Below are 25,452 nucleotides of genomic sequence, written 5' to 3'. Positions count from 1 at the left end.
GCTAGACATCACTCAATCACTTTAAATGATTCAATGCAAAAGGTTTCAAAAAGTCAATTCAGCTGCAACAGTGTGCCCATGTCCATGGCCACAGCATCCCCAGACTGCCCTACTGCAGCAGTCTCTCTCCATCCTCTGAACTCCAGCACTATGAGACCTCTCAGCATCCACAGAGGCTCTCTCCCTATAGCAACCTGAGGCCAACAGACAAATCTTTCATGACAGTTTTGATGCATCAATCCAAGCCCTAAGAACCTAAAGTGAAACACCAGAAGTTCTCACTGTGCTCCCTGGAGTTCAAAGTATAGGACGTGACAGACAACTGCACTAGGAATTGCAGTGCACTGCCAATATGCTATGACTCCTAATACAACAAAGCAACCTCTGGAATGCGCAGTAAAGATGCAAAATTCACTTTGCACTTTGACAAGGAGCAGGCTCCACACTGACTACTCTGCTGGCATAAAGTGTTTTTTCTTCATTAGGGTTGACAACACATCCAAACACCCTGGAAGTCCTTAACTAGCAATTTGGAGCACAAGCCATTGACATGAAAGAGAGGTATATGGCACTCTGACATGAAATATTTTCCAAAGCATCACTGCCAATAGACTGGTAATAGTGGGCGATGAATTGACTGATGTATTTGGTACTGAGAACAGAAATCAAAGCCAGCACTTTAACTAAACAGGAAACTTGTGACTATGTTTTAGCACCAATACAGCAACAAAAGTACACACAAGAAAAGTCTGGACCTCCAAAGGGAAGAGCGAGTGTCAGCAAACAGAAAATCTTGTGCCCCTAGAGGAGTGCACAGTAACCACATCACAGAGTGGTCCTGGGGCAGATGCACAGGGGCAGATGTAAGCAGCAGAGAAAAAAACCAGTCTGCTGACCTCTATAAATCCACACCCACTGACAATTTTGCTAAGCCCCCAGCTCTTAAAAATTTTGATTGAGAAACCCTAAAAATGCAAATGTACACAATCCAGAGTTCAAAGCTTAGCAAGGAAACAAAAGATTTCAGAACTGGAGAGTTCATAACTAAGTTGTGAGACCGGAGTTGCAAAGCATTGTGTGTAGGACAGGTAATTTAAGATCAAGTGTTTCCAAAAAAACCAAAGAACATGGAACAAATAGCACACCCAAAATTCAAATTTAAGCCAAGGGATATGCAGCAAGTAAAGCAGGTTGTTGAATTCCCCCACACAAAGTTTTCCCGTGCAAGAGTTACGTACACTCAAACACTGTAGTTGAGCAAACATCAGAAGGATAAGAGTCATGGACACAAGTTATTAGCCTTACTGAAACAGCAGCTACACCAAACTGCATCTTTAAAAAGCCTACATTACAGACAGGCTAAGAGATCTTATTTTTATTTTTGTAAGCCTAACTAATTTTTTTTGCTGTACTAACAAAACTCAAGAATATAAAAAATGGAGGTAGGTTCAGATCTTTGCTTACCTACACAAGTCTTGGATACACAGCTAAGCTAAATTAATGTGTGAATAGGATTTAATGTTCATATTTTACGTTCTTTATGGAAAGAGCTATGTTTTCTCATTTTCACAACTCCAATGCCCTTGTACTGGAGAGAACATGCTCCGCATGCAACCAAGACGTTTTGGAATAAATCCCCTGTGTCTAAGGCAGTGCACCATCCTCCTGAGATGCCCAAATAGTTTTCAATACTGACTTTGCACACTTCACCTGTTGGGCAGGTTCCAGAGCTTTAAGTACAATCATATCTAACCCACAGAGACCTCGTAATAAAAATCAGCTACAGATGACTTCTGGAAAGAGAAGTTATCTAAACGAGCTAACAAAACCAAATTAATTCCCGTATTTAAGAAGGCTTTGGCAATTTTCATTTTATCTCTCATTCACTGAGAATTATTAAATGCTAAGTTTTGAGCTGACTACCTGAAATGTATAGAGTCAGAAAACTCAAAGTTAGCCTAAGTAATTTGTAGGCTCTTTTTCATCATCCTAATGCAGTGGTTCATGAAGAAAAATGTTCTTCCTCACAGCTGAGAGCTGCAAGACAGGCACCAGACCAGACTTGTTAGCATGGAACATGTTTCGCCACACAATTCTTTAATTCTAAAGCTGACCACCATCATATGAGCACAGGCCTAACAAACTCAATCAGATTTTAGAGCCTACGAATTCACAACAGCACCAGGAAAGGAAGCAGCAAGGATATTCTGTACTGCAAAGAATTCATTCTTCCGTAATATCTGCTCTGCAATATTAAGTATAGCACAGAACTTAAAGGGTGAACTCAGGAGAATGAGAGCCTGAAGTCCCAACTAGATTTAGGAGCAGTCCTATTCCCAGACACAACACCAATACACTTCTGGAGGGCCAGCACAACATACCAGCATCTATTGCCCATCTCAATCACTGGTATATAAACTTCTATAAATTAACTACTTTCCTACAAACCAATGACTATGACTCTAAATATTGAACCAATACAAAATGTTATAGATAGTAAAGACTTAAAATTAATATAAGATGAATGGTTTTAAAAATATACCAGTTTTTTAATCTGTCACGGGCTTCCAACTGGGCTCCCACCTCAAAGTTGATCCCTCTTCTATTCGGAGGATGTTTTGTCATTTTGTAATATCAACACTGCTGATTTTATTCCCCTGAAAAATGCAATTAAATATCAATCACTAATCAAGACATACACAAAATAAGCTTATGCACTATAATTCCCAGAAGCCAGATGTTAAGGAACTGTGTAATTTTGGTTTGCAGAAAGTAAGGGGGCAATTATCTTTTAAACAAGGGTTCCCAAGTGACAGTCTGCAGAAGGATTCCAAAAGTATGTTTAAAATGGCAGCTACTGGACCATGAAAGAGTGAAGCTCAGCCTCTGTCCATTGGTCTAAGTTCCAGGTCAATTAAGAACCACACAACCCAGGGTTTATTCACAAATGAGACGGAAGTTTTGTAATATTTTCTGTCCCCCTCTCCATTTTGATGAAAACAAGGAATCCAGTAAACAGGAAGTGGGCAAAACAAACACAATGACAATCTTTCAGCAGCTACCACATTAGTGAAACTCTGGAACACTATGGCACCTCATCACTAGAAGTTCAATAAAGTTCAAAGACATTAGAAATATGTAGTTTTTTAAACCAAATTTTAGAAGACTCTCTATACTCCTTGCATATTTGCATTGTTTTTGTCCAACTTCTCCACTGCTTTAACCAGAATATAAAAAAAGTCCTCATTAATATTTGTTTCCAACAGATAATATAAAAGTTTAAGAAATCTTGCTCTAGTAGTTTATCTCAAGGTACATATAGTGTAAAAGTCTGATCAACAGCTATTTTTCCTGATTTTTGTCAGTTGTTTCCAGTAATTTTAAGACACAAATTATGATCCATTCCTGTAGTCTTCAAGTGCACAAGATCCAAAAACACAATTAAGTCTTATATCTTATATCTCTTATCTTATAAGTCTTATATCTTATATGTCTTCTCAATATCACTGTCCTTAGAGTAAGGTTGTATCTTGAACATTCAACTAGAGGTGGACAAAATTGATTTGAGTTAAAATAAAAAACCTAGTCTTACACTACATGAAGAAGGAGACATGCACAGCAATAAGCACTAGTATTTTTGTTCACATAAGGCATAAATAGCAATGGTGTCAACTAAGCTGCATCTACAAAAATATTAACATCCTGAAGAAGTCCTCTAATTTCAAGTGTGGTTCAGAAATCAAAGATCTTTAGGAATATCGTTTACGACAGGGAAAAGCTACTCCTTCACCACACTTTTAGGCCAGGCCATTTGCCAAGGGCTGACCACAGAGACAGCCCAACCAGTTCCATTCAATCACCACACTGCAAAAAAACTTCTCTACCAAAAGTTCATCTGCTGCCTTCCTCTAAAACAGTGCTTTTAGACTGATCCTCACCTTTATTAAAGCATCCTGCAAGGGTATAGGGGGAAAAATAGTATTGCCTGTAAGTCTGATTCACAGCAAAAGACAAAGTATTCTAGCCACCTAGGAACTGAAAAAAATTAATTTCCTAGAGTAATATCCGATATCGGACTGAACTCTCACAGTATCACACTGGATCTGAATCAGCCCAGTCTTCTAATGGTTGGGGCAGGAGTCCATAACTTTTAATTGGGAAAGGAAATTAAGAAAAACTTAAGATGGATGGGGTTTTACAGTTTATGTTGCATCAGAACGTAGAATTTGATAAAAAGAAAAAAGGCAGCAAGTGCAAAGCTATACTTTAAGAGGTTTATCCACTGACTCCTCAAATAGCCACTATTTTCTTTGCAGATTTACATTATTAAAATATCCCTTTCTCACTCTAGCAAGGGAATTTCATGCCTCCAAACACTGAGCAGACATACATTTTGCTTAACACTTGAAGAAATTATATCTGCAAGGTGATTCTTTCCCTAGTACGCTTATTTTTCCTCTTCTCTAAGGAGGGACCTGCAAAGCCAACCCAGAGGCACTCTCAGTGCATTATTTCAGCTTCCCACAGTGGTTCTCCTCAGTAAGAGCTGCCATCTGGATGAAAGGGATTCAATCTCAGCTCACCTCCATGGGGCTGGAGAGGAACATACACATCTGCTGACTTCAGTAACAGGATCACACACATTAGGGCTTCCATAAATACATTCATTTTGGCACAGAAGGTCCTACTATGGTTTCATTCAAATATTTTAAAAATATGAGTATCACAGCTAATAGGAAATGTGAAGAAAACAGCCAGAGCTATTTAATCAGTTAGAGAGGCAGCACATTCCATGAAAATCTGAACGCATCTAGTCATAGTCAGCTAACACCAACATTAGTATAAGCACACACACACTGCACTTCACTAACTCAGCTAAGTTTGTTAGAAGGCAGTAGGTCACAAAATTGAAAGAGAGAAAAAATTTTGTGATCAAAAAATCTCATATCATTGGCCCCTCCTCCCCAACTCTTCATTTCTCTCCGCTCCAAATTTACAAAACTTGGGCTGCTTTGGGTTCTCTCTCACATCCTACCACTGGCTTGCACTGTGGTCCTGCTCCTCAGACCATGAAAGCAGGCTGGCTTTTCCATTTACAGCCAATTTCAGGAATGGTTTCCTCAAGCAGATGTATACTTGGCAGAACATTACATGAGATAAATTACTCAGTAGAGGGTCTCAACCATTTTACCCCAAAATATACAGGCTTAGAGTGAGACTGAAACCATGAGACACAACTTTTACTGAGAACCATGACATGGCTCTGCACAAACTAGGCCAAGAGGCAGCACCAAAATATGCTTCACCAGCATGATCATGACCATACTGATAACTTCATTTCTCAGAAAGCAAGCACTGAACACAGGGGCTTGCCTGCTTTGAGGTTTTATGTTTCTGCCCCTGTCCTCTCCAGCAAATATTGCTTAAAAACCTTGAACTACATTAAAACAGCTTGTCAACAAACAACCCCAGACTGATGAGACATTCATAGCTACAAATTGGAAATAAGAATATTTTGCCAGAATATCTCTCCTAAAATTTTCCTCACCAGAAAATAATGTCTTACTTCTCTATGAAGATCAGATCTGTTTCAGTAACCAAATATTTCAGGATTTAGGTAAGTCACTACTTCCAAAACAAAATGTTTATAAATCTGTATTATTGAAATACATGTTATTTAAAAGACACAGTCTTTTCTTCTCCATCAAAGTCATCATAAGATAATCTAACTTTTAAAGATATTCAACTAATCAGACAGATATCAGTGACAAAGGCACACTTATCTCAGGGCAATGCAGAGGAAAATACATTAATATTGATCCCTTCAGGGATCAGAGTTTTTGACTCCTAAAACAGGCTTTCTGCTCTGCTAACAGTGCATGTCCTGTACACCTTCAACTGTAGCTGTTCTTACTCTCTCCAGAGACCCAAACCTGGCATATCACCAAGTTCTAACAGAAGTGGGCTTCTCTGGCAACTGAAAATCTGCTTCATATTATCAGACAGAGCAAACCCAAGCAGTTATGCCAAACTTTCACTAATAACAGCCTCTCCTCCTATTTCCTCTGTGGAAACTGCAAAATCACTGCAGCCTTTTCCAAACCACACCTACCCTGGCAAAAATATTTTCCAAATCCCCGTGGAGTGATTAAACCATTCCTTTACAAAGCGTCACACCAAAACCCTTTCCTTAAAATCAGCCCCACTTTCAAACTTAATTCTGTCTCAGTGCTGCTTCATAAGCAGTTCAGAAGAAATGCAACTCACTTCTACAACTCAGCCTACTTCCTTCATTCTTTTGTGCATCCATGCCAAACCCAAGGATTTCCCTCCGTCTGCCATAAGGATACAATAAAGAAAAAAGAGGAACACCATGAAAAAAACCCACAGGTCTCTGACCTGATAAAGAAGCACAATCAACTTTGACAGTCTGCATAAATATAATCCTACTTTGCACTGAGAATTTCTATTTTATTCCGGATGGGAAGCTTGCTGTCCCAGCTCCTAGGAAGCACTCAGTACCTTGGTGGTGATTCTTCAGGACTACAGGGTAAGACAGGTAATAAAAAGCACTGGCAAAACCAGGAGTAAAAGCAATTACCCAGAGACTGTCTTGTATTCCCTGGAGATGCAGCACAGATATTGCTGACCTGGGGTACTGCAGGCAACACTGCCACTCCTAGACAAGCAACACAAGCCTGTTTTGTTTCCTTCTAGGACAAAGTTGACTCCACAAAGCCTAAGGCTAAGTCTGACTCTGCCATCCTCTCCAGCACCACTGCTCCAAATCTGCTTGCACATCTATGTATGGAACTGCCAAGGACTAAGTCCATTCACATTTTGTACATCAGGTTTTTCTTACTCGCCAATGTAGTTCGTTTTGACCTTTTATCATCTGCACCCATGACACCAGCCTCACGTCTCCATCAGTGGCAAAAATGATGAAAGCCTCACCCAGTTCACCCCCTACAATATGCACGCCCCCATCAGGAATGGTCAGTCCAGAGAAGTTCATGGTCCCCACCACAATCGGAACAACTTGCAAGTGGATGACCATAGCCATGCTGTGCTGAAACCACACACCTGCAGATGAGAAAAGGTATGATATCAGACTGCAAAACAGTATTTACAGACACCATTTATACTATACAATCCTAATGGCATCTTATGAAGACTAAGTGGAAGTCTCACAAGCACCACTTAAAAACTGTATTGGTACTGGTAAGCTGATTACAATAGACTTTTATTGCCTGCAGACAAAGCACCCTCTGCCTGGCAAGTTTTGACTACAGCAGCAGTGCTACCATGCCTTACTGTGTTTTGCCCTACACATAAAAACAGATAAAAAACTCCTGTACCTGCTAAACACGTTAACCCAAGAACAGCCTCTGTTCATCCAAGGATGTCTGCTCCTGCCTCAGGATGGTTTTGTGTATCATTTCACAGGTAGGTTACTGTTTTTGGATGTGACCATAAATTTCAGATTATGTCCCTCACAGCAGTGTTTCAAACCACAATGCTTAGATCTTCAGGCAAGTTTTTGGGTTTGGGGCTTTTTTAAGTAACAGGAACAAGAAAGATTTAAACTAGACAGGAAGACCTGACACTGCAACAAATTTCAAGGAATACTGCATCACCCCCTTTCTTCTATCCAAAAGACACATTTCAAACAAGACACAGGACTATATGCAGTTCTTATTTGCACAATGTAACATCCTCAACTACATATTCACCAGCACTTGGTTTAAAAGCTTCCCAGATTCAATTAACAACTACACAGGTGAACTCTGAGCCACGCAAAACAGAAACTGGATCCTGAACTCATCATCTCTGTCACAAGAATGCTGAACAGCTTATTCCTCACCACTGACATTCCCTCAAACCATAAGACTTGAGTACTTGATTTCAGTCTCCTACTTTTTCTCTAGTTTATACAAGTAGATTAGGAGAACTGACCAGTAAAAATCTACAGTTGCTCTTCTCCTCAGGCAGAACCATGACCATCCCAAAGTACTCGGTGACAAAACTGAAAAGGTGTTACATGAATGACCCTCTGAACAAGATCCTCACTTCCTGAGATTACAGAGCCTGGAGAACGTCATTTTCATCCCCTCAGCAACATCTCATGTAACTGTGCTGTCAGTTTCAACTGGTGCTGAGACTGGGATAGACCAACATGGAAGCAGAAATTAGGAATATAAGCAATTTAACAGAAAAAAAATATATAATGAAATCTATTTGAATTACCAAGTGCAATTAAAGAAATAAATAGTCATTACTGAAAACAATCATTTTCAGTCATTTGATCATGTCCTATGTTCTGGTTTCTTTTCCTGTAAACACTAAAGATAAAAAACAAGCACCTAAGCACTGAACAAACAGGAAGAAATTGGAAAAAGGTTTAAGTCACATAAAATAAATTAAGTTTTTCCTAAATAAAGCAATATTAATGAAAACCTACTTTAATGAGGCTGTTTATTTTCAGTTTAAGGAAAAAATGGCAGCCTTTAAGAATACAAGAATTCAATGCAGATAAGTCTTGCAGAAGCTCTGTGATAGTATTTAAGTAAAACCTGAATTTTAAAGCAAAATTCAAAAGCTTAAGGAAATTAAAAAAGGATCTATGCTTATACTCACCAAGAAACTTGTTTATGTTGCTGCAAACATTCCAACCAGTGCTGTGTACCTACAGGAAAGGAAAAACAAAAACATGTGAATTCTGAGACTAAAAGTAGTTCAGTGTTCAAAAAAATATTCTCCCTACAGTCAACAGTAGCTGCATAATAGAATAATACCTCTAGAACAAAAATTTAATCTGAAAATATTTCAGTACAGGTCAGCAGGCTGCTGTGATCCAAATTAGAGAGACTCTTAAAAGACCTTGACACAAAGACATTCTCTCTGCATATCTACATCATATTTCTCCACCATTTATTTATCTGTTGTCAACTAAAAGTCACCAGTAACTTTATGATTACTCCTACTTTAGTGCAACAGGTACTGCAGTATTAACTAACTACATACTAAGCAAGCAGTCCGCTCCTGTCAGTGAAGACATACTCAATTGGATAATCTACATTCACCACATGGCAGAAGGAGCTGTGTTTTGCTAATACAAGAACGAACTACAATAGTTTCTCAGAATTGCTTCTTCATCCACAAATCCAATTCTTGTCAATACATGTAGGCTTCCTCACACTGCAGAAGTAGGAAAGACAGCCATTTGAATTGTTCCCAGAAGCCCAATTTAGGCTGCAGATTTGGCACTGTAATGACACTGCTCCCAATTTCTACCTGAACTGAAGCTGCATAGAACCTATTGTGGTTTAGGAATAGTACTCTTCCATCAAGTGTTCCCACTGAAAGGAGAATCAGAGGCACAAAAGTATAAAGATCATTGGTTGAGATAAGAACAGTTTACTGAAAACAGCAATGAGATAAGAAAATGAACTGTAAAAGTAATGGTATTAAGAAGTGTACAAGAGAGGCAAGCAATATACACGTGAATGCTCAGTGCAGAGCCTGACTTAACCTGACCACACCCAAACCACCCCAACCTGGAAGGGATCCCTTTCCCCGGTCCCCAGAAAACGATGTGAGGTGGCAGCGCAGAATTTCATTCAGTACAGGTCAGCAGGCTGCTGTAATCCAAACTAGAGAGATGCTTAAGAGACCCTTAAAAACACACAGACACCCCTCTGCATATCCACATCAGATTCTCGCCACACCCTCTTCTGGCTATTAGGACATTATCCATCCCTTATTCTGTACTACATACATCATGTCCAAATCCTACCTGTTTCCAACTATACACATACACACACACACATAAATATATATACACACAGACATAGGTATCTACAAAAGCACGGGTATCATTTCCATCATTAATGGCTGTCCCTCCAAGACGTCTGTTGAGTTCATTTAGTCCAAGACTGTGGATTCCATCCATCATAGAGGTCTTCTAGGGCAAGAGGGTTGGTGGCAAACTGCATCAGGAATTCACAACTGGTATATCTGGAGCAGTCTGTACACCTTTGTCAACTGCAGTTATGGCACACAGTGGCACTATTATTCACCAACCAATATTATACAATTCAACATTACAGACTCTTCTCACCCAAAAATCAAATCCCTTTGAGGTACGCATCATGTTCCCTTGTCCCTCTGCATTACCCACAAAGAGCACCCAGGTCCTTGAGCAAAACCAATCCGCCAGATGTGCTTGCCTTTGTTTGAGGTAGGACTAACCCAAACTGTCTTCCCTAATATATTCCTCATAATCTATCCCTCATGGGGACCATACCCCATTCTACAGAATGTGGAGGTTTTGATTGTGAAGGGCCAGCTTGACTGGTGTAGCCTCAAGTGTTAACTAACAAGGTGGCTTTTGCTCTGTGTAGATGTCAATGTCTGATGGTTCCCCACCCATTACTTTCAATATGGTTGTTAACAGTCCATTATGCTGTTCAATTTTTCCAGAGACTGGTGCATGTTAAGAAATACGATACACCCACTCAATCCCATAGTATCTGGCTCAGATGTCTATGAGGCTGTTGTCTGACTCAATTCTTTCTGGAGTGCCATGCTGACAGAGGATTTGTTTTTCAAGGGCCAGATGGCGTTCTGGGCAGTGCTGAGGGGCATGGGGTAGGTCCACCCATCCAGTGGTGCCTTCCACCACCGTCAGCATGTAACATCTGCCTTGGTGGGTCTGCAGGAGTGTGATGTAATTAATCTGCCAGGCCTCCCCATATTTATATTTTGACCATTCCCCCCCATACCACAGTGGTTTTACCCACTTGCCCAGCTTGACTGCAGTACACATTTCACAGTCATGGATAACCTGGAGATGGTATTCATGGTTAAGTCCACCCCACAGTCATGAGTCCATCTGTAATGTTGCATCTCTTTCCAGATGACACAAGGTGTCACAGGACGCCCACCAAGCCAGAAATAATCCACCTGAGGCAATTTGACCTTGGCAGCCTGATCCACCTGTTCATTGTTGCAATACTCTTCAGTAGCCCAACTCTTGGGTATGTGTGCATCTCCACAACATACTTTTACAGTCAATTTCTCTACCCAGGCAGCCACACTTCAGCAGCCCAGATGGGTTTCCCTCTGCACTACCAACTGGTCTTTTTTCACTGGTCCAGCCCCCCTCCCCCCAGCATTTGCCACCATCCACAAACCAATGCAGAGGTAGGATATTGGCCATTTCTCTCATTCAGCAATATTTGAGGACAGCTAGATGGCTTTCAGCTCTGCAAGGACCACCTTGTCCTTCAATAGCTTCTGCAACTCACTGTGTAAGACTCCAAATGGCAGCTTTCCATCTCCAATTTGTCCCTATGGTACGACAGGAAGCAGCAGTGAAGAGAGCATCACTTTTCATTTTCTGGTAGCTGTTTATATGGTGGAGTCTCCTTAGCATGGTGGCACCTTTTCTTCCTCCTCTTCTGATGGTACGGATATTTTTGCCTTCATGCCGCTGTGATTATTTCCAAGATCCCTGGGTGACTGGGGTTTCCTATTTGACCTCACTGCATGGTCAGAGCCATTCACTTATTCCACGTGATGTCAGTGACATGATGTTTAGAAGGGAATTTCCCTTGGACATCCAGTCCAGCACTGTCAGTCCGAATACCAGAAAGCGCTGTGCTTCAGTGTCAATCACTTCTGAGGCAGTGCCAACCCCTTCATAACCTGTCAAGATCTCTTCTTCAGTTGGGGTGTAACAGGCCTCAGATCCTCTTTATCAGCAAATTCAGAACCTCAGGGGTTGTCTTCAAGTCTCCATGGGCACTTTTTGTCAGAGACTCCAGGAAGGACCACGCTTCCCAGCTGCAACGTAGAGCATATTTTTCACATCTTATCCTGTCCTGAGTAGCCCAAAGGCTGCTGCACAATCTTCTGTTGAGTTTGTCCAAAACTTGTTGTTGTTTAGAATCCCACCTAAAATTGTTGCTCTCCCGTGTCACATGACAGAGAGGGCTTACAATCTTGACTATCTTATGGAATATGCATCCTGCAAAAACCCATAGTTCCTAAGAAAGTCTGTGTTTCCTTTTTGCTGTCTGGACACACTACTTTGATGAGCACATCCACTGGACTCTCGTAACATCCATCCTGCCATTTTACTCCGAGGAACTGAATTTTCTGGGCAAGTCCTTGATCGTGGCAAAAACAGCCTTAGGGAGGATTTGGATTATTTTCTCCCCTTTTCTCAAAAGCCTCCTCTGCAGTGTTGCCCCCATACAATGATGTCATCATTGTACTACAAGTGTTCTGGAACCCTGGAACCTCACCCTTTTCCAGTGCAGCCTACATCAGTCCATGGCAAATGGTAAGACTGTGCTTCCACCTCTGGGGTAGCCGCTTCTAGGTGTACTGGATGCCACTCCAGGTAAAAACTAACAGTGGCCTGCACTCTGCTGCTAAAGGAATAGAGAAAAACACACTGGCAATCTCAATGGTGGCACCACTTTGCTGCCCTGGACTTCAGGTCATACTGAAGTTCCAGCACGTCTGGCACAGTAGCACTCTGTGATGGTGCGTTCAGGCCAAAATACTTCACTGTCAGTGTCCACTCTCCATTGTACCCATGCACTGGCCAATTAGGGCTACAGGACATTTCCTCTCCAACTTGCTCAAGTCTTTCACGTCTGTCCAGAGTCTTGGGACAGTTCACAGCCACCGGTCAGTCAGGAGGAAAAAAGATGATCTCAAATTGCCTGAATCAGGTAGTCACCCGGAGCACTTCTTGTCCTCCTTCTTTCATTGACATCAATATCAATGCCCTGGAGTATGAAAATGGCACACTCCATCCAAACTTCTGCCACATGGATTGTTGTGAAAAACTAGAGAAAATTATTACTGGCTCAAATCAACTGAAAGGGAGGGGGCAGTTCTGCGGAAAGTGGGAGGTGCACTGCTCCATTCCACAACCCCATCTCCAGGAACCTTTAGTCCAGCCCAGAATGATTGTCAGGCACTGTCACACTGAAAGGAATGCCCCACACCCCATGCCTGCAGCCTCAATCTAGCTCCAAAGATAACCACAAGTCCCACCTGGGAAGCATAGCCACAGGAGACCAGAGCAGGTAAAACCCACTGCTTTAAGATGCATGTGGTAACTTTCCTATCATCCTTGGAGTTTATGATAGCTGAGACTGCACTTGGATCAAAGATGGTAGCTGTATCTTGGTTTTCTCTCTTTTTCACTCCTAACTTCCCCTTCTTGGAATATGGGTAATATAAGGTTGGATGGGTGGAATCTGCTAAATGAAATGCTTTATTCCAATTGACTGTTTTGTTTTAAATTTTGCTAAATTCCTGCTCTGCTAAAGTTTACCATTTAGATTTGGTTTTTTACCCTCCCGAGAATGTTGCAGCATTTCTCTTGTGTGCCCACCTCAGGGAAAGGTAGTACCTTCTTTAAAGAAACATGCCAAGTGAGCCCAGGGGCTCAACATTTATGTATTCTGACCTCATCTGGATTGATAGGCTCGTTATTTGAATCCCTATAGATTATCCCCAGCACAGCTGATTCTCTTGGGTAGCGGATACCTTTCTCTACAGTGGTCCACCTTCTTGCACTATTACATCATCCTTGAGAGAGTACCTTTCCCTCACACTTGACAGGAGTTGCCTCCAGAGACTAAATGTTTGTCCTCTTCCTGATCTCCCAGTCAATGCCTGCATCACAGGACAGGGATCCCAGTTACCTGGCTAAATTACCACCCAGCACCACACCCATCAGCTGCGATATCCCAGCTCAGAGGTTGCTCTGGGTGTTCCAGCAGCACAATATACACTTACAGCAGGCTGCTGAACCTAAGACTTTATCACCAAGCATCAACATGAATTTTAGCTATCAGATGAAAAAATTATGACCAAAAATGGAAGGAGCAAATCAGAAAGCACAAAAATTACCTGGTTACAGTACCTGAAGCAGTAACTGGACTTGGGACTTTTGACTCCTAGAAGAAATCTACCTGTAAAAATATCCATTAAAAAAAAGTCTGAAAAACATTTTTCACAGATCATTTGCAGCACCTGCAACACTGGCTAATGAAAATCGCAGAGGTCACTGCTTCCACCCAGTCAGTATACAGTGTCCTGACTCCTAGACACAGCATTGTTTCATTGCTTCTTGCCTTGACAGAACCAAATCCACCCTACCTGCTGATAAAGAAGAGGATATTTTCAAGACATCCAAATAAAGGAAAATTTTCCAAGTTATATTGCCATAAGTACTGATAAAAAATTATCTTTATTTAAGGTAATTAATTAAGTAGACAGATCATCTGTGCACATGTCACCCTGTAAGAAGGATGCAACTTGCCTATTTGTTTTAAAAGAAAAGAAAAGAAAGGGGTGCATTTCAAGGCTGCTTGCAGACTTGTCTCCCAGCTGAGAGATGAAAGGACATCAGGAAAACAAAAAAAAACTAAGTGCCTATTTCTGCAAGCCTGGTAACAGCAACAAAAGACAGCTGCAGCATAGGGAAATGACTGATACAAATACACGGGGTCTTGGAACAAAAAAAGCCATTAGCAAACTACAGTATAGGGAAGAAGCAATTCCAGCCTGGTGTACTCACAACCTCTGCTATGCCAACACATGCTTTTAAAACTAACTAAAATTCTAACTCCAACCCTACCCATAGCACTCTGCATCCCTGATGCACAGGTCTAGGCTAAGGATGCTCAGCTCTGCATCTGGAGCACAGAGGTGTTTAACATATTTTCCTTACTCAACGACTCTGTGGAACTAGAGGATATTTTCCAATTCCTTGGGAAAGAAGTGCTGATTTTAAGCAGCAGAAATGTGAGTCAATTCTGAAACTAGTATTTTAACATTAGTAACCAGATCAGAAAAGCTCTTTGATGCTAACTTCATATTAAAAAATCCAAAACAAACAAAAACAATCAAGCCCACAAAACAACAAAAAACAACAATCAAGCCCACAAAACAAAACCCCCGCACAATAAGCAACAGTGCTTCCTCTCTTTTCATTAATACAGGCAACCAAGCTGAAGACATGTTTTCCTTTCTAATCAATTTCTGTTTAAGCAATCCTAAGAACTCCATTTCAGGTAGATTTATGAAAAAATAAGGCAGACCATAGCTGCCTACACTTAAATAAGGCTGGTTGAAAATCCTCAAGCCCAGTAAAAAGACACAGAAGCATGTCAACAAACTAACATGCCTCCAAAAGGAGTGTTTATATTCCAACATTATTATCTGCAGCTAGTCACCATAGACACAGTATACACCCATGCATTCATCATCATTTAAGCCTAGTGTTTGCAGTCACAAAAATATTGGAATGCCAGTAGTTCTGAAAGGTCTTTAGAAATACACAGGCCATGTGGCTATTGGTATTTGGACAGCAAGGACAAACCAAGAGTTCCAAACCACCATTGTTCACCTGAAGAAAGTATTTTCCTGCAGGAAGTACAAGCAGTCAAAACAAACCTGTAGGCAAGCAAGGAACAGAAAAGTACAAAGTATGAAGACAAGGAATTAATTTCAGCAAAAAAGAAAGGATGACTTACTCAAACATACAATGAACTCATTAGCACTTCACAACACTTCTCAGTATGATGCACCAGTCCAAAGGACTGCTCTTTTTAAGATTTTTAAAAAACCCCACTGTAACCATGCAACTAGACAACCATCAAGAGTACAGTTTAAATACTGACAACAACCACTTGTAGGGCTGAGCAATAAATCCTTCCCCTGTCCCCTGTACATTCTTTAGCTCAGCTCACAATGCAAGTGTTCACACGTGCACAGGACATCAGTCACACAGGCAAGAGAGCTAGTGTCAGCCTGTCAGCTGACAAATTACAGCTACAGACAATACCTATCTTCTGCAGATGCAGTTATAAATAATATGTGCAGTTAGAGAGAATTTATCATCCCCTACTATTAAATTAGGGTTGTGCTCTCCTTTCCTGGCCAAGAGGGAGAATTTAAGTCATTATCGTTGCCTAGGTCATGCAGGAACTACAGGAGCAAAAGCAAGTGCTACAGAGAGCTTTGCCAATTAAAGGTAAGAATAAATTACATGCTTCTTACATTTCAGTCAAGGCAGTATCGTTATGAACAATTAATACTCTAGCCTCATTCCCAACTTGACCTTAAAATTACAGGCAGACAGATTTTACTCTCAGCCTGCTCAAGTAAAATTTTATTTCCATTGAGGAGACATCCATGAAGTTATCAGCAAGAGCGTAAACTAGCGAACTCTTCCACAAGCTGACTTAGCATGCATTCGAAAAACATGCATTCATCTAAGTCACCTCCCTTTATTACTATGAAAGTTTAGAAGTCACAAAAATTAAAACAGAGAATTATATGACTGATCTTTGCTTAAGCCTTCTTGCTTGACCTTTTTTTTCAAAACTGGTTCTGCAAAAGGATTCATAACACATTATAGAAAATTAAATGAACGCAGGTCAAAAGCATTAGTTACAGAGATGCTCCATTACTAAGTGCTGTATAGATACTTACAAAAGGTTATTTCAAGTCACTACCATTGCTTAAATATTTTGTTTAATTCCCTACTGCATACAACACAACAAAATTCTGTAGCTTAGTGACATTTATTTTACTTAACTTGGACTCATCAATTTTCAGATATCTCTCCTGGTTTATTTTTAAGTATTTAGGCTAGAAACAACAGCCTGGGACCAGAGAAACATCTCTGGTACCCAGATTTTAAGTCAGTAAAGGAGATAAAACGGTTTCCCGAAACTGTACCTGTTTAGATTAACTAAACCCTGGAATGGCTACAGATTACCAACTGCTCTAGACTTAACGGGACAGGAAAGGAACGGAAGCCTCCCCTTGCCGCGCTCAACATCTGGAAGGGCAAGTACCTGCTCAGCGCGGGTTCCCCACTCCCGGGTCCGGGTGACGTACACCGCCGAGCGGCCCCGGAATTCAGAGCCGCCGGGCCCTGACGTCCCGCTCCCCGCCGCACCCGGCCCGCCGGGCGCCGCTCCGGACCCGTCAAATCCCCGCCTCGGGCTGCGGCACAGCCCCCGCCTTACGGCCCGTGCCCCGGCTCGGGCCCCGGCGCCGCCACAAGGTCACTCGGCGCCGGCGTTCGGCCCGCACAGACTCACCTGCCCGCGCAGCTCCGCGGGCCGGCGTGCGCGGGCGGCGACAGGGAGTCAGGGACGGGGGAGCGGCCGGGGCCGGCCCGAGCTGCGGGCCTCAGCGCACCGGGCTGCGGCGAGGCGGGAGCGGCCCCGCTCGGCGCCACGGGGCCGCAGGCGGGAGGCGCCGCCCGGCCCGGCCCGGCCTGGCCCGGCCCTTTGTGCGCGGGGACGCGCCCGCCCGGCCTCCCTCCCCGCGTCTCCCCGCCGCGCCGCGGGCCCGCAGCGCCGGATCGGGCAGGCGGCCCGGCCTGCCCGGGCGCCGCCGCGCTCTTACCGAGGGATCTGTACGGGAAAAAGGGTTAGAACGGAGCCACCTCCACCGGGCCCGCGGCGCGCCGAGCCCCGAGCACCGACCGCAGCAGCACAAAATGGCCGCCGCGATGCGGCGCCGCTGGGGGGGGGGGGGGGGGGGGGGCGGGGGGGGCGCGGAAGACCCGCCCACTCCGGCCGGAGGGAGCGCGCAGAGGGCGGGGCCGGGCATGGAGCCGAGCGGGGCGGGGCCCGGCCCGGCGGGCCCCTGGGGCCGGCGGTGCTGCCGGGGCGGGAGGGGCCCGGCGGGGGCTCGGCCTGCAGCGGGGCACAGTCGCAGTGCCCTGCCGGGAGCGTGAGCGCTGAGGTGGCACGGCGGTGAAATACCGGGGAGAGTTGGCGGCCTGCTCCCTTGAGCCTTCCTTGAGGCGGATGTCGGGATGCGGGCGCTCCTGCGCACACCCGCCCGTGGCTGTCGCAGCTGGCTCGGCTCGGTGCCCTCACTGCTGCCCCATGTGCCGGGAAGCGAGTGGGCCTGAGTAGTGCCCATCCGAGGGGATCGTCACTGCTCCTCAGCCGTGCTCACCCTCTGGTACAGTCAGAAGACTGTGGGTTCAGCTGTAGATAACAGAGTTGTTCAGGGGCAAATTAATTTCATTTTCTTTTTTTTGGTAGTTTTATGCTGGGTTAAAGCCCAAACCAGATTGACATAGAAGAGCAAAAATCTGTGTATGCTGGAATTGGGTGGATAAATTTTCCCTGGTTCGGGTCGGTTTCCTGGGATAATCCTTGAAATTCTGCTCAGAGGCCACAGACCAGCAGAGGGTTGCCGCCTGTCAGGTTTTGTGACTGAAAGAGTAACTGCTGTGGCTGAGGTGTTCACATAGCACCGGCTGCTTTTGGGCTTCAGAGGAACACACAACATGGCTCAAGGGCTTTTCCCTTCTGTCTTCCTCCTCCTCCAGCTGCAGGAACTGCTGTTGCTACACAAATCTGGCTGCTTCTTTGACATCAGCCTCAGCCCAGTTCCACAAGCATCACAGGACCCAGGGAGCACAAAGCATGGTTTAAAGCCGAGTGTCCCCATCACTGTACAGCAGTAGGTGCTAGTGCTTTTCTGACAGAGCCTGTGAACTGTGTGTGCTGGGAATCTGTGGAAGCAGAGTGGCTTGCTAAAAGTATTGCAACAGGGAGAAAAAAAAAGGTTGAAAATACAGTTTTCAGATTTGCATTTTAACCTGAATATTTCAGAAGTGGTCTTAACATTGCAGGTGTCTAGAAGAGAAAAAAAATTGCAGAAAGAATTAAAATAGAAAGGAAAATAACCCTGAAGTTTTGAGATAAATAGAAAATTATTTTATTTTACCAAAACATCAGCATAGTGTTTGTGTAATGGGTTTTTTGACAGCACTGTATTTCATTCTGGAGTTTCATCACTTAAAAAAACCTACAGACTCATAGAACACCTGCCCTGAGAACCACTTCCTTCCCCTCCAAAATAGGTCTTCCTAGATCCCACTGGGCTCCTTTGCTTTGCTGTTCCCACTGAGAGCACATGGCTATTGGTAGTTCAGGGATGTGTCTGTGCCAATTTGTGACATTTCTCCTTTTTCACTGTCTAGGGGTCCAGCTTCTCTGATGTTAGTGTCCATGGTTAAAATGATCATGAGTGCTCAGACATTTGCCAAACTTGCCTGCTGTGGCTGGCCATGGAGCGGCAGCCCTTCCCAGGCAACAGAAACTCCTCCACAGACCAGGCTGGTCTCTGCCTGCTCTGATGCAGGTTGCAGACAGATCGTGACTGGATCAGTTGGATAAATGTGGGTCCAGAGCTTCCCCTCACACAGAGGAAAGTAGTAAATGTGGACAAACTAAGCTTTGTGGCCCAGGAAGGAGCCCAAACGGGTGAGAACAGAGGCAGACAGCACTACTTTCCTCTGTCCCCTTTGTTCATCAGACCCGGCCAGGACTTGAGGCAGAGATCTCCTAGCTCCCACCCTTGCTGAGCTGCTGCAGTTTTGCACTGTGAACTTCAGTGGATTTCTCTGCAGGGATGTCATCATGCTGGGAACATCACAGTCCATGCCAGTTGAATGTGCTATGGGGCTCATGGCCCCGGGGCTGAGCAGGACATGTGGCAAAGGGAAGCTGGGGCACAGCCGATGCTGCTCCTCCCCTGGCCAAGATGGAGAAGAGCTGCAGCTGGAGCGTGTGCCAGAAAGGGCTTTGGGAGCCCAGGAACACCGTCCCTGAGCTGCGCCCCTCGCTGTTTCCCAAGAGCCCCGTGGTGATCAATCACTGCACCTCCAACAGATTGCTCTGCCTGTCTCTTGCCTTTGTGCAAAGAGCGAGGCTGGCGCGGCTCTGCAGTGTAAAAGCTGCCCCAAGGAACCAGACAGGCTGGAGGAACGGGCACCAGAGATCTCACCAAATCCAGCCAAGAAGGGGTAGGAAGTGAGAGCAAACAAGGACGGCAGAAACCAGGGCAGGGGAGACTGGGAAGGTGGCAGGAAGGTGGCAGAAAGGTGTCTGGGCTGAATGGGAGCCTGACGAAAGAGGAGGAGAGGGCTCTCCCTCAGCCTCTATTTCTCTACTGTTTCTTGAGATGTGAACCGGGAATTAGATGTTTCCAGGGATGGGCCAAATATCCAGTTTACTGCAATTCCCCCAGTTGTGGCTGCTTGGCCATGACAGGGAAGAAGCCCTAAAAAGGGAAAGAGGGGAAAAGCAGAACCCAAACTGCACACCTTTGGTGTGGCAATTTCTCCCATCCCTTCCTGTTCGTGAGGAAGCTTTGCCACACAGAATGACAGGACAGAGGAGGGGGGAAGGGGCCTGTGGACAGGAGCTCCCACAGCTGGGTCACACGAAGGGGGCAGCCCACAGGGCTGTCCAAAGGAGCCTCCAGGTGGCCCCCCCTCCCCCCAGGCTTGGTGGGCAGCTTCCATGTGACACAATGTCAGCACGGTGATGTGACAATGCGGGGATGTGACATCACCATGATGGAACAATGCCCCTGGCTATATTTAGCTAGGAGACAGCTGCTGTGTCTCTGGGGTAAGAGTAAGAGTGGGATCACAACACCATGAGAGGTCTCGGCAAGAGCTGTGGAGCTCCATCTCACTGCTGGTGTCCTGCCGAAGGCAGAGGCACTGCTGAGTGCACTGGGAATCAGGGGGGAGGGGACCACTGGGCCAATATAGAGGGCTCTGCTGGGGAGCCTGGGACATGGGGTGATGCTCCAGGGCTTCAGGACTGCCATGCAGGAGGCTTGTTGGGCAACACCTGAGTGTCTGTGTCTTCCTATCTCAGCCCCAGAAGACCACACCTGGGAGAAGGAGATACCAGGAAAATGGACCCTGAACTGCTGAACCTTCCACTTGCAGTCAAGATCCCTGTGGCACCTGGATCCAAGCCTGTCTTCTGCAGGGGAAAACTGGGTGAAAAGGTAAAGGAAATAGAAAGGGGTAGAAAATCTCTTTCACAGAGTCCCCATCATGCAAAGATTTTCTTGAGGCCACCTGCTCTACAGCAGGAGCTGCAGCCCTTCAACTGGACAGGACTGGGCAAGGGAAACTCCAGGCTCCCTGGAATACAGAGGAGAAAGCACTTGTCCATCTTTGTACTTGTTTCTGGCACTGTGCATGTGTGTGGCCAGGCCCCTGCCTTCAGCAGACAGCTGTGTGTGTCTGGGTGCCAAGGCAGCTCATTCCTCCAGCTCATCCCACAATGTCGGGCCAGGCCCCGGGGCACTTGTGAGTGAGATTCCAACCTTCTGCTTGCCTTCTTGGAACCTTTGGAATAACTTGGGCTTCCCTGCCTTGGGTATACACACACTGTTGTCCTCCAGTTTGCACTGCAGCTTCCCAAGATAGAGATTTTCTGGAGGTGGAGGTAGCCAACACAGCCCTTGGGCCTGCCTAACCCAAGGAGACTGGTTTCATCCACTCTCCACTGGCTGCATTTGAGCCTTTGAAGGTTAATTTGCAGATGGGTCTGCAGTTCTTCCTGGTGGCCTAAGATACCTATTTGCTGGTGGAGTTGCTGTGCAGTTTGTCTTTTCTCCCTTAACCCATCACAGCCCAGCCCTGTAGTCTGTCTGTGCAGGTCTCTGTGCATACAGAAGGATGGAGAAGACCTTTACCTTTTCACAGGTACCATGTGGTACCTCTTCGCTCCACTCTCCTGCCTCCTTCATACTCTGGAAACTCTTACAGCTCCACCGGCCGTTTCCTTATTTCACTCTGGATGATCCCTACTGCCACCACCTCAGCCCAGCATACAACTGCCTGCATGACCCTGTCCTTCAGGACTACCACAAGCGCAAGGACGTGCTGCATTTGCTGAAGAAACAGGGCTTTGTCACCAGAGAAAACAAGGTAGGTTTGGACATCAGGCTGATCAAGAGCAGCCCTCTTCAAGCAGGGCTCCCACAGCCCTTGCTGCAGCTGCTGCTGCCAGAGGACAGGGCTGTGCGTTGGTGTCCCTGGGAGCAGAAGCAGCGCCAACATCCCCCTGGCAAGCCCCAGTCCTGCCCTTCTCAGCCTGCCCCACGCTGCCTGTTCAGCCCTGGCTGGGGGGACAGCAGTGGCCCCAACACCAGGGTGTGGGGGGAGGGCTTGGGGGCAGCTCCTCTCCCACTGGGCTCGGGCTGTTGTGGGGAAGGCCGACTGCATGGCTTGACAGTTTTTGGGGGATTCTGCCCTCATCCCTCCATAGGTGATTTGCACTGTGAAGGAGTTCAACGAGTACAGGCAGTACCTGACCAGGATCAAGCTACAGTCAGAGCAGATCTTAGGGCAGCAAGAAGTAGGCAAAGCGTTGTGTTCAGGGGCATGGGACTGTGCAGGGCGGTGCTGCTGGGCCGGGCGCTGTGGCGGGGAAAGGACTCCACGGCTGGGAGCTGAGCCAGCACAGGGCACTGAGCTGGGCACGGGCAGCAGGGCCACGTGCAGGCACACACCGTGCTGAGGGAAGCCCTTCTTCCCTGCCCTCATGGCCTGGCTGAAGCAGAGGTCCAGCCTGGGCCCTTAGGAATCCTCAGCATGCAGGGGCCGAGCAACATGACCCACAACCTGGTGTCACTTTTCAGGAAGGTGTCACTTTTTTTTTTTTCACTTTTCACTTTTTTTTCCCTTCTGCCATCCTGGGCCCAATTAAAGCGTGGCCCCAACCTGCCAAGAATCACCAACACTTCCTGTCAGGGGAAGCTGCAGCCTCAAAACCCTTCCAGCCTACCCAAGAGCCAAAAATCGGGGGGATGCAGAAAAGGGAGAGCAGCTCTGAACAAGGGCCAAACTTACCCCAGAGCTGAGCTGGGCCAGAAGGATACCAGCACTGCTGCTGATTCCCAGAGGAAGCCAGATGGCACTGACAATGGCCTCTTGAATGCTGTGTTTAAGCAACTAACTGCAGCAGAAGCCAAGAAGCTTGAAGAGCTGGTTGAGACTGTGGTGTACAGAGTGTTGGAGAGGTTGAAGATTCCTAGGGATCAGCATGTCAGCTTTTTACAGAGGGTTGCCCGGGGAATCAGAGGAAGACTTTTAGGCTGCATGAGAGCAGAACTTTTGGATACTTCTCTAGATCACCATCAGAAAATGGAAGTGATGGCGAAAGAGCTTGTAGCAACAGTGTTGGAGATCTTGGGGGACCGTCTGGCATCCAGCACATCCAAAGCTGCTGAGGCAGGGGTTGCAGCCAAGTGGGAGGACCTGCCTCTTGCTGGAAGAGCCACCCAAGCAGACAAATCCAAGGACACTGCAGACAGAGTACTTTCAAAGACCTCCCTTGACACACTCACCAGAGAAGTTGTTGAGAGTGTTCATTATACCTTGGAATCCTCTGTAACTTCTCAGTTTGAACAAGACACTGGCTGTGAGTACACTGAAATCCTGGAGCTTCCTGGGGGAAATGTCTCCAACAGACAAGTGCAGTCATCCCAAACATGTCCAAGGCAGGGCATGGAAGCTGGACAAGGATTTCCCAGAGCATCTGAACAGCAGAGCCTGAAAGCAATGTGGCCTGCCCCTGCAGAAGGGGCCGGGTGTGCCAAAACCATGGAGCCTGAAGATTGTGCAATGGTGAAGGAGAACTTGGAAAGAAAAAGGAGCCTAAAGTCAACAGCCTTAGCCAACACTTTGGATATAAGGACCATGTCAAATCGGATTGCTGACTCAGTATTAGAGCGGATTAGTCAACCTGGGCCTGCACCATCCCTCAACAAGAACTTTCAAGGGCCTGTTGCAAACCCACCCACATCCCAAGGTGGAATAGAGAGCTGTGCCACTGAGGACACTTTCTCTACCGTGGACCCATTGCCTTCCCAACAGCCCATCCCTCCAGCCCAGGACAGAGCACAGCACAAAGCAGAGCGCCCAAAGCTCATCTGATGCAAGTGAGGTGTGTGACTGGAGAGCTGAAGAGCCCTCAGACAGCAAACACAGACCAAATCCTTGTGGTGGCAATAAAGTTTATTCCCAAGGCCTTGTGTGTGCTTTCTTTAGCTAGACCATACTGTCTCTGGGCATTTTCCCTAGTGTAATCTGTCCTATCTTCCATTCTTCAGCCTCTATCATGCTGAGACCAAATTTTATAGGGAATTTGAGGTAGGGAGGCAAGAAGTAGCCAGTATTTTTGTCTTGTTTAGCAAGCTTCGCTGTTGAGCAAGTGGAAGGATCAGTTTGGATCTTCTCTGCTTTCTCTGCAAAGGAGTTCAGGTGTCACCTGAAAATCCTTTCTTTATGCTCAGCATGAGCAGAGTTGTGCACTCCACACGACTCACTGTCAGAGAGCAGCAGGAGCTGTCATAGGACAGCTGACCAGGAACTGAGCTGGGAGGGCACTGCCCTATCCAGCACAGGACAGGCCAGTGGCAAATGGGAGCAAAGCAGGGACGGTGACCAGATGAACACTGGAAAATCCTACAGCGATGAGGCAGGTCAGGGGAGGAGATCCTGGCTTGGACTGGATTTCCACCATCACAGAAATGGCTGACCCAGCTCAGGCAAGGGCCTGAGGTCCAAGGGCAAAAGTCAGCGTTTAGGCAACATTCCTGAGAAACAGGGAGGAAGTTCCCAGTGAGGTGTCCTTCAGCTACTTCCCCTCAAGGGCCTGGCTGTAGTGGTGCTATTGGGAAACCGGCCCCGAGCTTAGCAGCTCTGCTTCCCTACATTCCAGCCGAGACAATCACACTTGTGGCAGGGCAATGGACCCAAGGAGCAGCCCCAGAGAGTAGTCACGAAGGCCTCTGTGCCTGGCTGAAGCAATTCCCTGCCTGAGACCCTCCACTCCTCCCTGTCTGGCCACTCTGGGGCCTGCATGGCAGTGGGAAGGAGGGGAGTCTGTGCCAACAGGGTCTTTTCCTGTCTCTAGACCTCTGCCAGAGCCCTCAGCTGCCTCAACACAGCCCCCATGGGGGCCCTGCAGTCTGCAGAGCTGCTGCAGCATCCCACTCTGGGGCAGGAGTATTACAGATTCATCTGGACATGGTCTCCACTCTCCACACCAATGTGCAGCAGGCCAGGGATGAGCTTTGTGTCCCGCTCTCCCCACTGTGCTTCACCCTGCTTGTACTTGCTTTTGTCAGAGTGCTGCTGGAGGTCCCACAGGTCTAGCTGACCTCCAGACTGCTCCCAAGGTGCACACAAGAATGGGAGCTGAGTGACTCACCAGGTCAGTGTGCCATCATCATAGCAGAATTCCACTTCTGAGTACCTTCTACTTTGGGACAGTTTCTCACCCCTTCTTTGTTGACCAGAGCACCAGAGACTGGGAACTGGCTACATATCTCCAGGGACAGGTGCCCACCCTCAGCCTGTGCCCTTGGCCAGAGCAAGCACAGCCCCATCCAGGGAGTGGCTGGGAGGGACACACAGACAAGCAGAGATTTCTACATCACCGCACCCAGACATCCCAATTTAGGTGGGAGAAGGGAGAAGGCGGTAGATTCCTCACCTCCTCATTCTTTACAGGGCTGTACATTTGCAGATGAGGCTCTACAGGCCTTTCTGTGGTCCCTGGGGTT

At 46.1% G+C, this 25,452-nt stretch overlaps 2 protein-coding genes across 20 annotated transcripts in view; one reads left to right on the top strand and one right to left on the bottom strand.

The window, feature by feature from the left end:
• The window catches only part of PHF20 (PHD finger protein 20), a 71,733-nt gene extending 54,142 nt beyond the window's left edge, over window positions 1–17,591 (bottom strand). For 8 of the 18 annotated variants that reach the window (XM_077187557.1, XM_077187568.1, XM_077187570.1 and 5 more), the window contains exons 1-5: window positions 17,455–17,591; window positions 13,939–14,000; window positions 8,638–8,686; window positions 6,955–7,083; window positions 2,543–2,657 (exon numbers count right to left, since the gene is read on the bottom strand). In XM_077187557.1, coding sequence (XP_077043672.1) covers window positions 2,543–2,625 — 83 coding nt within the window. In that variant the 5' untranslated portion in view covers window positions 2,626–2,657; window positions 6,955–7,083; window positions 8,638–8,686; window positions 13,939–14,000; window positions 17,455–17,591. Of the gene's footprint in view, window positions 1–2,542; window positions 2,658–6,954; window positions 7,084–7,956; window positions 8,162–8,637; window positions 8,687–13,938; window positions 14,001–16,895; window positions 17,097–17,454 lie in introns of those variants that run through there. The other 10 variants (XM_077187559.1, XM_077187561.1, XM_077187563.1 and 7 more) reach the window with 10 other exon arrangements.
• A 10-nt stretch (window positions 17,592–17,601) lies between these two features.
• Window positions 17,602–23,899, top strand: LOC129127608 (uncharacterized). 2 transcript variants are annotated; one of them, XM_077187574.1, is made up of 4 exons: window positions 17,602–19,876; window positions 20,742–20,877; window positions 21,584–21,808; window positions 22,592–23,899. In XM_077187574.1, exons 2-4 carry the CDS (start codon window positions 20,782–20,784, stop codon window positions 23,816–23,818), a joined length of 1,548 nt encoding a protein of 515 aa, XP_077043689.1. In that variant the 5' UTR covers window positions 17,602–19,876; window positions 20,742–20,781; the 3' UTR covers window positions 23,819–23,899. The 2 variants fall into 2 exon arrangements, with proteins under 2 accessions (XP_077043689.1, XP_077043690.1); XM_077187575.1 differs by having other exon boundaries at window positions 17,602–20,877; window positions 21,647–21,808.
• Window positions 23,900–25,452: the final 1,553 nt, after the last annotated feature.

This window comes from Agelaius phoeniceus, chromosome 17 (genome assembly GCF_051311805.1).
Source record: "Agelaius phoeniceus isolate bAgePho1 chromosome 17, bAgePho1.hap1, whole genome shotgun sequence".
NCBI classification, from domain to species: Eukaryota; Metazoa; Chordata; class Aves; order Passeriformes; family Icteridae; genus Agelaius; species Agelaius phoeniceus.
The sequence above is the reverse complement of the archived record's forward strand: the minus strand, read 5'-3'. Positions and strand labels throughout refer to the sequence as shown.